This window comes from Astyanax mexicanus, chromosome 5, assembly GCF_023375975.1.
Source record: "Astyanax mexicanus isolate ESR-SI-001 chromosome 5, AstMex3_surface, whole genome shotgun sequence".
Classification (NCBI taxonomy): Eukaryota; Metazoa; Chordata; class Actinopteri; order Characiformes; family Acestrorhamphidae; genus Astyanax; species Astyanax mexicanus.
The window spans coordinates 43,615,820-43,630,302 of record NC_064412.1 but is presented as its reverse complement, the minus strand read 5'-3'; the positions used below and the strand labels follow the sequence as shown (position 1 = coordinate 43,630,302).

At 38.6% G+C, this 14,483-nt stretch overlaps 1 protein-coding gene across 1 annotated transcript; it reads right to left on the bottom strand.

The window, feature by feature from the left end:
• Positions 1-921: 921 nt before the first annotated feature.
• LOC111189980 (uncharacterized) lies at positions 922-5,539 on the bottom strand. The gene is made up of 3 exons (XM_022663721.2): positions 5,023-5,539; positions 3,974-4,067; positions 922-1,899 (listed from the first exon to the last, which is right to left on the bottom strand). Exons 2-3 carry the CDS (start codon positions 4,061-4,063, stop codon positions 922-924), a joined length of 1,068 nt encoding a protein of 355 aa, XP_022519442.1. The 5' UTR covers positions 4,064-4,067; positions 5,023-5,539.
• Between the last annotated feature and the right edge of the window lie 8,944 nt (positions 5,540-14,483).

Sequence of the window (14,483 nt, the reverse complement as noted above, 5' to 3'; positions counted from 1 at the left end):
AAAATGATCGTAGCTCTCAGAGAGATGTATGAGCATCCCACATGTACGCCCAATAGGCCTCCTTGTGAAATCACTCTGGTGAATGAAGTCTACGCCGATAGTACTTGACACCACCAAATCAGAGCCTGTGCAGAACCTCAGAAATCTTCCAAGCTTGTCTTCATCAAGTTCTCTGACATATCTTCTCAAGTGTGTGGCAACCTCTGCTTGCTTTGATGTCATTTCTGTTGGAAACATTAACATTTTTGCCACTTTTTTTGGAGTTGGTTTCAGGTCACTGTACATCTTGGTCAGTTCCTCGCAACTAAGAGTTGTCTGTAGCTGTGTTACCTCCCTCCAGCAGTCAATGACAAACATTGGTTTTTGCACAAGTTCCTTATGAGAGATCTCATTGAGTATTTCAGCCAAAGTGGCAGCAGTGACATGCCTTCTGCATTCAAAAGTGTTGAGAATTTCCAAAGGGTCATCAAGATCGACAGAAGTGAAGTCATCTAGTGCTCGACATAGGATATCTCGATCTTGGCAGCTCACAAACTGCAGAAAATGTGCCCTCAGATCACTACACACAGTCCCAAAAAAGACCTCTTCAAGAAAAGGTAGAGCCAGCTTGACTGGTATGTATTTGCAATCTTGAAATCCTTTGAGAAGAATTCGCCCAACTGCCTTCCACTTCTCAGCAGTGAAATCATGCCTGAGGAAAGGCACCTTCAGGGTTGTTCCAAGGGTACAGCGTTCATAGAATTCTGTCCAGAAGCAACTGTAGACATCCCTAAGAACACCTGACCCAGCACCAGCTTCCAATGAGCTGTCAGGAAGCAGGCGTTTCACTGTCAATGATGCATTCATAATCTCAGGATCAGAAAATGCCTCTATCATCTCAGCAAAACTGTTTGAGTAGTGTAAGACCAAAATCCTAGGAGACTAGGCTTGAGGGGAGCTGTGAGGTAACTCTTCAGGCTGATAGGGCAATGTGTCACTGAGAGAATCATTGTCAACTATTTGTTGTGCACCAAAAGAGATCTCAGGGTCATACACATCTGCTCTAATGGCATGTGAAACGGTTTCTTCGACAGAATATTCTAGTTCCACAGACAAAGTAATGGGATCCCTGATGTCATCAACAAATGTGTTTGCAACATGATCAGTGCTAGCATGTAAGTGTGTATTCACTGAGGATTGTGTGGCCTCAATTTGCTCAGAAACAAAAAACACCTCTGGGAATGAATCTTCAGATCCTCCTCTTTGATCTTGCACATCTCTCTCTGGTGTGGACCTTAGTCTATCACTATGTGTCAATTGATCAGACTCTAAAAGGGCACTAGCTTGGTCACAGTTTTTGACAGACTCTTCATTCAGCACTGCTTTGGGTTGAGTTGCTATGTAAAAGCGCAGGATGGGGAGTTTGACAGTATTATATATCATTTCAACAGAATTATCCTTGGGAAGGGGATTTTGCTTGAAGTCCCAAACATCAAAGTCAAAGTTGGATTCGTGACCTTTGCTAGACTTGCCATCTGGAAAAAATAAGGCCTTTCCTTCTTTCAGTATGTCACTGAAGCCTGACTGAACATTCATTGGCACTTTTCTTGTTCCTCCACCTTGTTTTGCTCTGATCTGTTTTGTGATATTACTGTCCGTGTGAACCCATCCGATTTCAACCATGCGTTTTGACTTTTTTGCTCGATGCACTTTGTTTGAACTTTGTGGCTCCTCCTCACCTTGGTCTTTTTCCTTCCTAACTTTGAGTTTTTCCCTCAGTTTTTCAAAAAGACCCAACTTTCGTTTTGAGGAGGTTGTCTTCCGCCTGCAAAAATTGAACAAAGCAATTCGGTCTCCATATGAGGGGAGGTAATCGGCCAGTTCTGCATCTTCCATTAGAATGATGACATCTCTGTCAATCTGTAAGAGAGTTAAGGAATTAAAAAAAAATGATGTCACATATAAGATCAAAAACAAAATGTATTTTCAAGTTGAATGGATATATATTTAATTTTTACCATTTTTAAACTTAAAGAACTAATTTCCAGATGTTGATGCAGCTTTCTGTACCTGATATATTCTATATGAGGAATACTAGGTTATATTATATATCATAGGTCGGCAATAGGCGGCCCGCAGTCCAGATGTGGCCCGTGCATTATTATTATATTATATTATATTATATTATATTATATCTTATTTATTTTATAGCTTTAGTTCATAAATCTGAAACATGTGAAGATTTTATGGGATGTTTTTGAGGTAAATATCAGCCACCTTGTGAACACAATGACAAACGCCCTGAAACAGTGGTAAACCAGCTTGGGGAAGGAAACTCCGTTCATCATGGAAACGATTTTTTGTGCTTTGTAATATGAATTTTATATCAATGTCATACTAAAATATGCACCAGTATAGTAAACGGTTTATGACAAAGCTGGGATATCTAAAAAATTAAATGTTTAAAATTCATAATAAAAAAACAAACTTTCTAGAGTTAAAATATTGTTATGCACAGTGTTTATGTTTTATTAAACTCATCAAAATATACAACATTTCTGGTATGCCGTGCTTGGTTCGCAACCACAAAGTAAAACGTAGAGATTTGACTGTAGTTAGAGTTTCTCTTCCTGAGCCCGACCCAACGCCCGGCCGATGCCCGACCCGCAACTCCCCGTGTTTAAATGAAAAACTTGCACGTGCACTGCATATCTGGCGGGGATGAGGATGTGTGCCAGGCAAGATTATGGACACTTTTGGGGGCAGAAATGATGAAGTACAGCTCCTACAGCTCAGAATTGTAGTTAAAAGGTCAGTTTTAAAGTTCTACCTACTAAATTAATGTCGCATCTAAATCTAAGTGTTCTTGATTTGACAAAAAACATGTATTTAGTCTTAAAACGGTGTCGTTCAGCTGCGGACAGCAGAGTGGTCGGCGTTTAGTTTTAATAAATTGTTCTGTTAAATTGAATAAATAATTCCCAGTTTAATAAATTCTTCTGTTAAACAGAATAAATAATTCCCTCAGTTTACATGAATTGTTCTATTAATTTAATCAACAATTACCAGTTTTAATAAAATGTTTTATTTTAATAAATAATTATTTATTAAGAACTGTGTGTCTCGAGGCCTATCATTTTCAATAGCACTGCTTTAAATTAAGCGTTGAAACTGAGAGAAATAGCAGCATAAACATAAACAAATTAGCCTGTTTAAAGCCTATAAAACCAGATGCGGTAATCGCTCAGTGCTGCACAATGCGTTCAAATATGTCGCGGTGGTAACGCGGCGGTAACGTGCCTGTGAAGTGCAAACATTCATATTTGGTATATTTTGAAGTATTTCATTCTAGTGCTTTGAATGCACAACACAGATGCAGTATGTTCAATGTAAAAATAAAAATAACAGCACTGATTTAGCAGAAGCACTGACTTTGTACAATACTGTATCATACACAATGTTCATTGTTCAAAGACAACTTTATATACTATGACCAGCTGGATCTAAAGCTGCTGGACCCAAATGTAAGTACTTAGTCTATTTAAATTCAACAACAGTAATCTATATGTACACAGAAACTGCGCTGCTTCTAGTCTGAAATGAGCTTAAGCCCCGCGGTAACGTCATGGTGACATTTGTTCACACAAATAAAACAAGTAAAAATCAAGAATCAACTTCGTCCCCGCTTCCTTTTTTAAAAATTTTCCTTTTTAATTGGACCATTAAATAAAAAGCACAAAATACAAGCCGTTATTTGTTTTTTTGGTATTATATATATATTTTTTTAATTTTCTGATTTTGATTCTCAATTGAATATCAAATGAACGAATGACACACGGATTGTTATTGAGTAACGGAAATGGTTCTATGTAGAACTATTAACACTCAAAGAACCATTGGTTATTTGCATGAAACTTTTTTCCTGCATGTTGATGTAAAATGTGTTGTATATGTAAAATTGCCTATTGGTTTAATCTTACAAACACAACAGTACCTTTTGCTTTTCCATTAATTCAATGACTTCTTCTGAGACGCCTCTCTGCCTCAAAAAGGTAATAACTTCAGTAAGTGTCTCTGCCATCATGCAACTGCAGAATAAAATACAAATACAAGTTGGAAAAGACTGCAAGCAACACCACATGAAATGAAATAATGACGTTTTACTATCAATTTTCTATTTTCGCATTTCTGCACAGAAGAGCAGAATAAGAATTATAATTAGACTTTTTTAAAATTTATAAAGAACAACAGATTACAACAAAGAACTACACATTATAAAAACCTTAAAAACTCTAAAATAAAATCTAAAAAGCTCCTAAACACTGAAATAATGTCCACATTGTCTTATGTGAAAAAAATATAATCACTGTAATTTTTCTACACTTCAGTGCCATTACTCATTGTATCTAAATTAACAGCAATGCAGTCAGTTTCCCAATACAAACAGATAACTGTCATTTATCAGCATAATGCAGTATTTTCTGTCAAACTGCCTACTCATCTAAGTGAGTGTTATCATATCAGACCAGCATATTCAGGTGTACAAATAATTTAAGACCTTAAATAAACTACAGCACACTGTAAAACCTAACTGCATTTCTTACTGAACTAATTAAGTTAAGAAAACTTAAATATTACAGAAACCTGGCATCACTTATATTGATAAAGTTAAACTAACACAAAAATGATTTGTTCCCATAAAAAACTTTATTGATTTAAGTTAATATGGATTTATTCAAAAACTTAATGTTTACTGTTTTCTAATAAGTATTGCGAACTAAGGTCATTTTGACGCAAAGTTAGAAATGGTCTAGAAATACATGCATTTTATTTAAACTGCAAATATGTTTTTGGTTATAACACAAAAAGGACAGTACACAAATATCACTCAAACAGCAAAAGCAAAGGACAATTATCTGGGGTTCTGTCCTAATTAACTAATTTGTTGGCTATTTGGTTAATATTGAAAACAAAACTAACTTTACTGTGGTACAAGTAACATCAGATAATCTTGGATTAATCGAACCACTGGGATAACATTACCCTGAAATGATGTGGCTTAACAGCAGGTTACCGTAGACCCCACTCCAGCTAACCTGCTGAGCTCTGCATTCGCGCCATGTAAAAGACCTAGGCTACCGGTGGCGATGCCAGCACAGTAAAATCTGGACACTGTCTTAGTTAACTGTAACAAAAGAGCATCAAGCAGCAGGTTAGAAATATACCTACCTCTTAATTGATGGTAAACACAGCAGGCCTCATGACAACTCATGAGCGGAAAAGGCTCATTTCTGTCCTGGCTTCTAAACAGGCAGCCCTCTGCAACTAACTACTTCACCTACTTTTCCCTCAAAATACTAGATTTTTTTTTAATATTACGTCTTTTTTCTCGTAATATTACGACATTATTCTCGTAATATTATGACTTTTTTTCTTGTTATATTACGTATTTTTTCTCGTAATATTACGTCTTTTTTTTCTCGTAATATTACGAGATTATTCTCGTAATATTACGTCTTTTTTCTCGTAATATTACGACTTTAATCTCGTAATATAAGGTCTTTATTCTCGTAATATTACGACTTTAATCTCGTAATATTACGACATTAATCTCGTAATATTATGTCTTTATTCTCGAAGTGAACAGTTTTTATTTATTTTTTGTATGGCCCTAAAACGCCGTCGTACAAAATGCCAGGGTCCTTACTAAAACTAAAAATTTCAAGCATGGAATAATCTCCCCGAATATGTTCGGGACTCAGACAGTCTCAATCTTTAAGTCTAGACTGAAAACTTACTTGTTTAGTTTAGCTTCTGGTAATTAATGTTTTCCCCTTTAGATAAGGCTGCAGATCCAGGGGTTCATGGACAGAGGGAATTGTGGGTAAACTGAGATGCTGGTGCTGTTGTTCTTCCACTGCACACGCTCACTCAGGTTTGTGGACGGTGGAGTGGGTGGATGCCAGTGTTTAGGGAGCTTCCATGTCTAAGTTTAGTTAGGCTGTTTTATTCAGATCTGCCGGAATCATTAGCCACACTCTGATAATGTTTTATATTCTCTGTTTTACATAAATCCAGTCAAAACTAATTCCATCTCTCTGGCTTCCTCCGAGTTACTGACTGCCCACCTGTCTGACCTGATACCGGTGGATGTTGGACCCTCAGGCTCTCATGTCTCCTGTCCGGCCAGACTGATGGAAGTTTCTGAAGTCAGCTCTTCTCCATCACCAACCACAGATCAGCTGCTCATCATCCATCTCACTCTCCACTACTGATTACATCCAAGCCATTAGTGGCGCTATTATACTCCTGAATATATAAAACCTATGTGAATGTATAAAAGACTTTAAAATTTTTAATTTAAAAGCAGTTTGACCAGCGGTAGGATGGTCCCCCCTTAAATGTGAGTCTTGGTCCTGTATTCTGTATTTTGTATGTTTAATGTTTTTGCCTGATTCTTTGTCCTGTGATCATGTTTCTGTAAAGCTACTTTGTGCCAACACCAGTTGTAAAAAGCGCTATACAAATTAATTTGATTTGATTTGATTTAAATTTGTGAATCAGTACTAATCAAATGGGTTAAACTGGGTCAGACCAAAAATCACATGGAATTTGTGAGGTTGTAAATGTGGCCGTTTTTCAGTATGGAGGTAAATAGCCTCTCATTTACCTTCTCTGCTGCTTGTGTGAAACTCTTGCTGCAGTTGCGCATTTTGACCCTGGCTGTGACTGAAATGGCTCCCTGCTCCCTCATTAGTGTTGCGCTATGTAGGGAGATACTAATAAGTTCACTAATTAGTGGTAAAACGGGAGTGAATTCGGACACTAACTCATCATTATCATGCGCCAGCACCGGTCGCATAAACACACACAGGTGAGAGAGGGGCTGAACCGTGTTTAAAACTCCATAAACACACAAGCTGCAAATTAAAGTTAGTGAAGCTCTGAGCTGATCATGAAGTTATTTATCTGTTTGTTATTTTTACGCTGTTTAGAAGATGATCCTCACATTAATGAACTACATGAAGAAAACCTTAAAAATAGCAGCGTACACCGGCTCGCACTGTTGCCAGATTGGGTGGTTTCATGCCAAACGTCGAATTGTGTCTGAAATTGTTTGGAGGAAACACTGTGATTTGACAGGTGAACAAAACTAAGTGTAAAGAGTTGGGAAATTAAACTCATCGGTGTTGCAGTTAGATATTTAACCCTGCAGAGACAGTTATTTCTTTCTTTCATTGCTTGCAAAGTTGTTTTTATGTACTGTTTTTAAGTTTTTGTTTCGTGTGTCCAATGATACAAGGCACAAAACACATAATACAAATATGCAGATAAACTCATTTAAATATATTTTTTTGTAGTCAGTGATATTTAAGATATTTATGGTATTTTAGTTAAGATCATGTTGGAATAAACCCTGTAATATTGTTAATATGACAAACATCAGCTGTTTGGGTGATTTTCTCTGTAATTTTGTGTATTTGAAACACGTTTTACCCTGTAAATTGGTTTTATCTGAATCCCACTGTAACAATCTGGCAACCCTGGTGGCTCGCTGTCCGCTCCGTTTCTTCGGCTGTCTAGTATCGAGACCCGCAAAGCATTTTGGGACACATTCAGCTCGCTTAGTAAGCAGCGAAGTTTACTATAAATCATGATGCATTATGGGAGTTTTTAGTGCCCTCAAAATCACATTCAAATCCCCCCTTATGATTCGGACACTCAAAGAAAAATGGCTGACATACTCAATAGTGCCCTAACTAGTAAATAGGGAGCCATTTCTGTCACAGCCACTGTTTTGATGCCTAATTGATGGACCACTAGAAAAGCTTTAGCAGGACCAATCAGATTGCAAGGTTTGTTTAACCAATCAGAACACTGATTTGTTGCTGTAGCTCAATTTCAGCATGCTGTTGGAACACGCCTCCCAATGCCATGGCGCTTTCAACCAGAAGTTCAATGGAGAGTCAGGTAAAAAACAATGCTAGCTCCTGTTTATTTTGCAAAAAGTTTGTTTTAAAAAGATAACAGGCAGGCTCGGTGTAGTGGTTTTATTTATATTGTCAGTTTGACTCCTGTGCTAGCTTTGGGTAGCAGCTAGCAGCAGGTTATTTTAACATAGCAAGTGAAGTGCATCTCATTTGTCTCCCTGATTCCCCTGTTTATATCACTGCAGCACAGTTATCTTGTATAATAAAAGACAGAATGTATCATGTGATCCCTTTTGGTTCTGCAGGCTAGCTAACTAACACAGGCATTTGCTGAGCTTTGGTCAGCTTTTGCAGTAGAAAAAAAACAGTATAGGACACCAGCTTTTTAGCTAGTCAGGGTTCCTGCGGGTCCTTAAAATGTCTTAAAATGTCTTAATTTGTAATCAGGAAAATTAAGGTCCTAAATTGTCTTAAATTTACTATAAAATTGCTGTAGGTATTACAGTTTAGATGGTGTGTTTAATGCTGCAAATCGAATGCCAGTGGCCTCCAAAACTGTGGACAAGTCCAGCCGAGTCCTATGCGCCTGCCTGTGAGCTAGCTAACGTTTTGGGGAGAGAACTAGCCAAGGTTAGCTGCGAGCAAGCTAGAATTATTGGGGAGAAAACTGAAGTTACTGAAGAGCTAGCTAACATTGTCAGAGTGCGAACTGTGGTTAGCAGAGATCTAGCTAACATTTTCAGGCAGAGAACAGGTTAGCGGTGAGCTAGCTAACGTTTGCAGCAAGCTAGCTTACTGTATTAGAGTAAGTCTCACCTAAGACTAATAAATAACAAATAATTTAAGGCTGCATTTTGCAACTGCGGTTCTCAAACGTTTCAGTTAGAGACCCCCTTTGTGCATGGTAAGTACCACTGGGGCCTCCCATCCTACCTGGCGTACAAACCAAAATCTGCACGCTTTATTAGTTTGTTTTTGTGCATTTTAATGTTATCAGATAAATGGACACTGATAATGTAATGTTTATTATTATTATTAGTAGTAGTAGGTTTTTTATAATTTTCTCATTTTTTTCAAAACAATTGACCTCTGTTCATTGGTTTCTCTTGTAAGAGTTTTGCTGTTTTTAAAACAGTTATGTACATGATTTTTCAAATTATTGGCTTAGAAGGACAAGCTTTTTTATTTTTGAGCTTATTTATAGTTTATAATGGAGACTCTTTTAAATGTTCTTTCTGTAATGGGTTGGGAGCAGTAGCTCTCCAGCCCAGAAGGTTTTTAGAACCCAAGTGCAGAGCAGTGGATCTCAAAGCAGGTAAACCCAAGAAAAAAGGAAAATAATAATAATAATAAAAATATATAATCGTTAATATATGTATATATTAATAGGATATATAATATTATATAATAATATTATGTGTATATATATATATATATATATATATATATATATATATATATATATATATATAGATACACACACTACCTTTCAAAAGTTTGGGGTCACATTGAAACGTCCTTATTTTTGAAGGAAAAGCACTGTACTTTTCAATGAAGATAACTTTAAACTAGTCCTAACTTTAAACAAATACACTCTGTACATTGCTAATGTGGTAAATGACTATTCTAGCTGCAAATGTCTGGTTTTGGTGCAATATCTACATAGGTGTATAGAGGCCCATTTCCAGCAACTATCACTCCAGTGTTCTAATGGTACAATGTGTTTGCTCATTGGCTCAGAAGGCTAATTGATGATTAGAAAACCCTTGTGCAATCATGTTCACACACCTGAAAACAGTCTAGCTCATTACAGAAGCTACAAAACTGACCTTCCTTTGAGCAGATCCAGTTTCTGGAGCATCACATTTGTGGGGTCAATTAAACGCTCAAAATGGCCAGAAAAAGAGAACTTTCATCTGAAACTCGACAGTCTATTCTTGTTCTTAGAAATGAAGGCTATTCCATGCGAGAAATTGCTAAGAAATTGAAGATTTCCTACAACGATGTGTACTACTCCCTTCAGAGGATAGCACAAACAGGCTCTAACCAGAGTAGAAAAAGAAGTGGGAGGCCGCGATGCACAACTAAGCAAGAAGATAAGTACATTAGAGTCTCTAGTTTGAGAAACAGATGCCTCACAGGTCCCCAACTGGCATCTTCATTAAATAGTACCCGCAAAACACCAGTGTCAACATCTACAGTGAAGAGGCGGCTGCGGGATTTTGGGCTTCAGGGCAGAGTGGCAAAGAAAAAGCCATATCTGAGACTGGCTAATAAAAGAAAAAGATTAAGATGGGCAAAAGAACACAGACATTGGACAGAGGAAGACTGGAAAAAAGTGTTGTGGACGGATGAATCCAAGTTTGAGGTGTTTGGATCACAAAGAAGAACGTTTGTGAGACGCAGAACAAATGAAAAGATGCTGGAAGAATGCCTGACGCCATCTGTTAAGCATGGTGGAGGTAATGTGATGGTCTGGGGTTGCTTTGGTGCTGGTAAGGTGGGAGATTTGTACAGGGTAAAAGGGATTCTGAATAAGGAAGGCTATCACTCCATTTTGCAACGCCATGCCATACCCAGTGGACAGCGCCTGATCGGAGCCAATTTCGTCCTACAACAGGACAATGACCCTAAACACATCTCCAAATTGTGCAAGAACTATTTACAGCAGAAGCAGGCAGCTGGTATTCTATTGTTAATGGAGTGGCCAGCGCAGTCACCAGATCTGAACCCCATTGAGCTGTTGTGGGAGCAGCTTGACCGTATGGTACGCCAGAAGTGCCCATCCAACCAATACAACTTGTGGGAGCTGCTTCTATAAGCGTCGGGTGCAATTTCTCCAGCTTACCTCAACAAATTAACAGCTAGAATGCCAAAGGTGTGCAATGCTGTAATTGCTGCAAATGGAGGATTCTTTGATGAAAGCAAAGTTTGATGTAAAAACAATGTTATTTCAAATACAAATCATTATTTCTAACCTTGTCAATGTCTTGACTCTATTTTCTATTCATTTCACAACGTATGGTGGTGAATAAGTGTGACTTTTCATGGAAAACACAAAATTGTTTGAGTGACCCCAAACTTTTGAACAGTAGTGTATATATCACATGTGTCAAACACAAGGCCCGCGGGCCAGATGTGGCCCGCCACGTCCTTTTATGTGGCCCGTGAGAGCTTGTAAGATCTTAGTGTCTATGATAAATAGGTCAGAAGCGTTCTTTGACCAAAAACTACATTTCCCACAATGCTTGTGGATTGTATTACCCGGGAAGTTACGGCTTACTGCCACTACACGGCAGTGTAGTCATTGATGTGGAAACCCTGCCAGAGGGAAGGCGTAACTTCGCGGGTGGAATTGAGACATGTTTATCCCATAATGTCCAGAAAAAAAGAAGCTGATGCAGACGGACGGCTGTGCTTCAAGGCGAAAGACCGGTATGCCTTTTGTGTTACGAAGAGTTCCTGACCAAAATAAACGCTTTTTAGGAGAGATATAAGTTCTGTAAATATTTATAAGACAATACCTGACAAAATCTGTTTTAATGAGGTTAATAAACATCACTGTGACAGCGCTAGTCACAGTTTCACCTCAGCAAAGGACGAGGACGTGAATCACTTATCTAACCAGCCTGTACTGATTTCTGCCCCAATAACCCTTTCAATAACCTCCAATAGCCTTTAATAGTCCTCAGTAGCCTTCAACAGTCTAACCTTGCAGCCGTGGTGTGTTCTAAACTCCGTTGTTATAAACATCCTGAGGTTAGCAGCGCGCTAACTGACCTGTTTATAATGTAATCCCTGCAGTGACTGCGTGACGCTGCTCTAAACTGCTGCTGTTAGCTGCTTGGGCTGAAAGATGAACTGTAGAGAGCTGTATTATCCGGTTAGTGCGGTTAAAACCTTTATTTCCTACACAGAAGAACTTTAAAAACTGTAAAAAACGCTCCAGACTGCCTCAGCTGAGTCCTGTAGCCCGTGGCTCGGCTGTAGCTCTGACTCAGTAAAGACTGCGGACTCAGCTCCCACTAGTGGTTGGATGAGGAACTGCTAAATCTGAGGAAATGCTAAATCTGTCACATGTTCTTAACAGCTCACAATTTTTGATTTTATATTTATTAAGCCTTATTCCAGTATCAAACGTTTTGATCAAAGTTAATATAACTTGATGTCATTTCTATTCACTTGAATAGTTTGGTTCTTGATTGGTGGAGTTTTTGGATTTCATAACATGACAAATTAAAAGGATTTATGTTAATAGAGCAACAAGCAAACATTTTTTTCCATGCAACTGTAATATTTGATTGAATAAATAGTATATTGAGAGTTATTTAACATTAAGGAGTAATTACATTCATTTTATATTACATTTGGTTACATTTTATTACATTTATAAGTTACATCTGGCCCTCAGAGGACAGCCAATATGCCAATGTGGCCCTCGGCCAAAATGAGTTTGACACCCCTGGTATATATCTTCATTTATATATATATATATATATATATAAAGTCCTTATTAAACCCCGCTCCACGCCGGGATCGAACCCAGGCTGTCGCGGCCGCAGCCCAATGCTCTAACCGCTGAACCAGCGAGCGGATGGGGACGCGGCCGCTTTGATCGCCTTATAAGGCTCCGCCAAAAGGGGCGGAGCAACGAAAACGGGTGGAGGAGGAGAACGGGTGGAAAAAAAAAACCCACGCCGAGCGTGAGTGGAAGAGAGGGGGAGAAAACGTAAAACAAAGCCGGGAAGTGCGGCTACCTCTTATGGCGCGAGGTAAAAACAAAAGAGCTTCCAAACTAAACAAAAAAGTGAATTGGGGTGCTTTTGGATTAAACGCTGCTCCACCAGAGAGGAGAGGAACAGCGAGGGGAGAGAAAAGGTGAGCACACCGCGTGCCTCGCAGCGGCTACACCACACACACACACACACACACACACACACACACAGAGACTCGAGAGGGGCGGCAGAGAAGAGCACACTAGAGGTGGGCGATACCGGGAATTTTGGTATCGATCCGATACCAAGTAAACGCAGGGCCAGTATTGCCGATATCGATACGGATACCGATACTTTTTAATATTTAAGCTTTATAGATCCAAATGATCCAAAAACCTAGGATATAATTTCACCAAACATTGTAAGTGATAACAAAATACTTTAGTATCACAATCAACATTTTTTGTTTAGAAACAATGGAACAGTAACAAAACAAATTTAAATATAAAATAAAAAAATATAAAAACATAAAATAAAAATTCTCCCCTCACTAGACATCTTTTCTAGTTCTTTGTTTCTTTTTTTAATAGAATTGTCATTTGGAAAAACAATAAAAAATAAGGAATTGTCTTCCTTTCAGTGCAATTCAAATGCAAGTTTTTCTTAAATAAACAGTGTAAAAAAATATCACTCAACACAAATCTCCTGAGGTAGAGGCGTGTCGACTCGAGGAGAGCGCTGAGTGGGCGGGGCCAGGCTGAGCCTACCTGCGTGGCGGTTTGGCTGGCTTTGCTGAGCCATGTGACGCATGTGCAACAACAAGAGACCAGAGAGTAGACTGTGGTGAATCTCGTGCGAAGCAGTCAGTGCGTGCGGCAGAGAAAAAAGCTTGAATATCGATATTTTTACACGAGTATTGCTCAATACCAGCGTTGGTATCGATATTATCGATATTTGGATCGATCCGCCCACCTCTAGAGCACACTGCTCTGCTCCACCAGACTAGAGACAGGTAGATGGCGGCTGTGGAGCTCACTGCTCTACACAGCTCCACCAAACTCTAAGGGGAAAAAGAGATATATATAAAGAGCCGGGGCTCGCTCGGAAAACCGGCATAGATTCGCTCTCACAAGCTTCAAAGATCCAGCGCCGAGTGGCTGATTGGCCCTGCTTATAAGGTGTTGAAAGCAGGTGTTGGCAATTAGCCAATTAACCCTCTGCGCTGGCCTGGCGCGCCCTCCAATGCCGCGGAGGGTGCCTCGGTCGGCCACCAGCCCTTACACTTTCATTATTCTTTTTTGTTTCCAACATGCAATTCAGTGTGTTGTTTAACGTAATGCTACTTACATAAGCTATGTTGGCTCTGTTCTGCATCGCAAGGGAACAAAATTTAAAGAAGAAAACAGATAACAAATGGGAAACAAAGTTTTGATTTTTGAAACTATGGACTTAAGAAATGATGACTACATTTTTGGGTGTTAAATTATATTTATTGAGGTCTTAAAAGCATTAAATTTGACTTTTAAAATGGTGCAAGAACCCTGGATAGTATATTAGAACATACTAAAATGTCCAGTACCTCTTGTTTTACTAGTAGTTTTTTTAATTAAGTGTCAATCTTTAACTTTTAATGCATGACCCTAATGAGCTTTGTATTATATTTTTGTAACACTATGTACCAAGTTTTTTTTGCTTAAAACTGTGTTCGTATGATTAATTCCTTAAATGCAGGCAGTGATCCTTTACACATTTATTTTAAAAAATCATCAGTATAATTGCAGAGATGCAGTACTCAGTACTCTACCACTAGGAATGTTTGTACTAAATGCTCATATTTGCCAGGAACAGGGATCAGCAG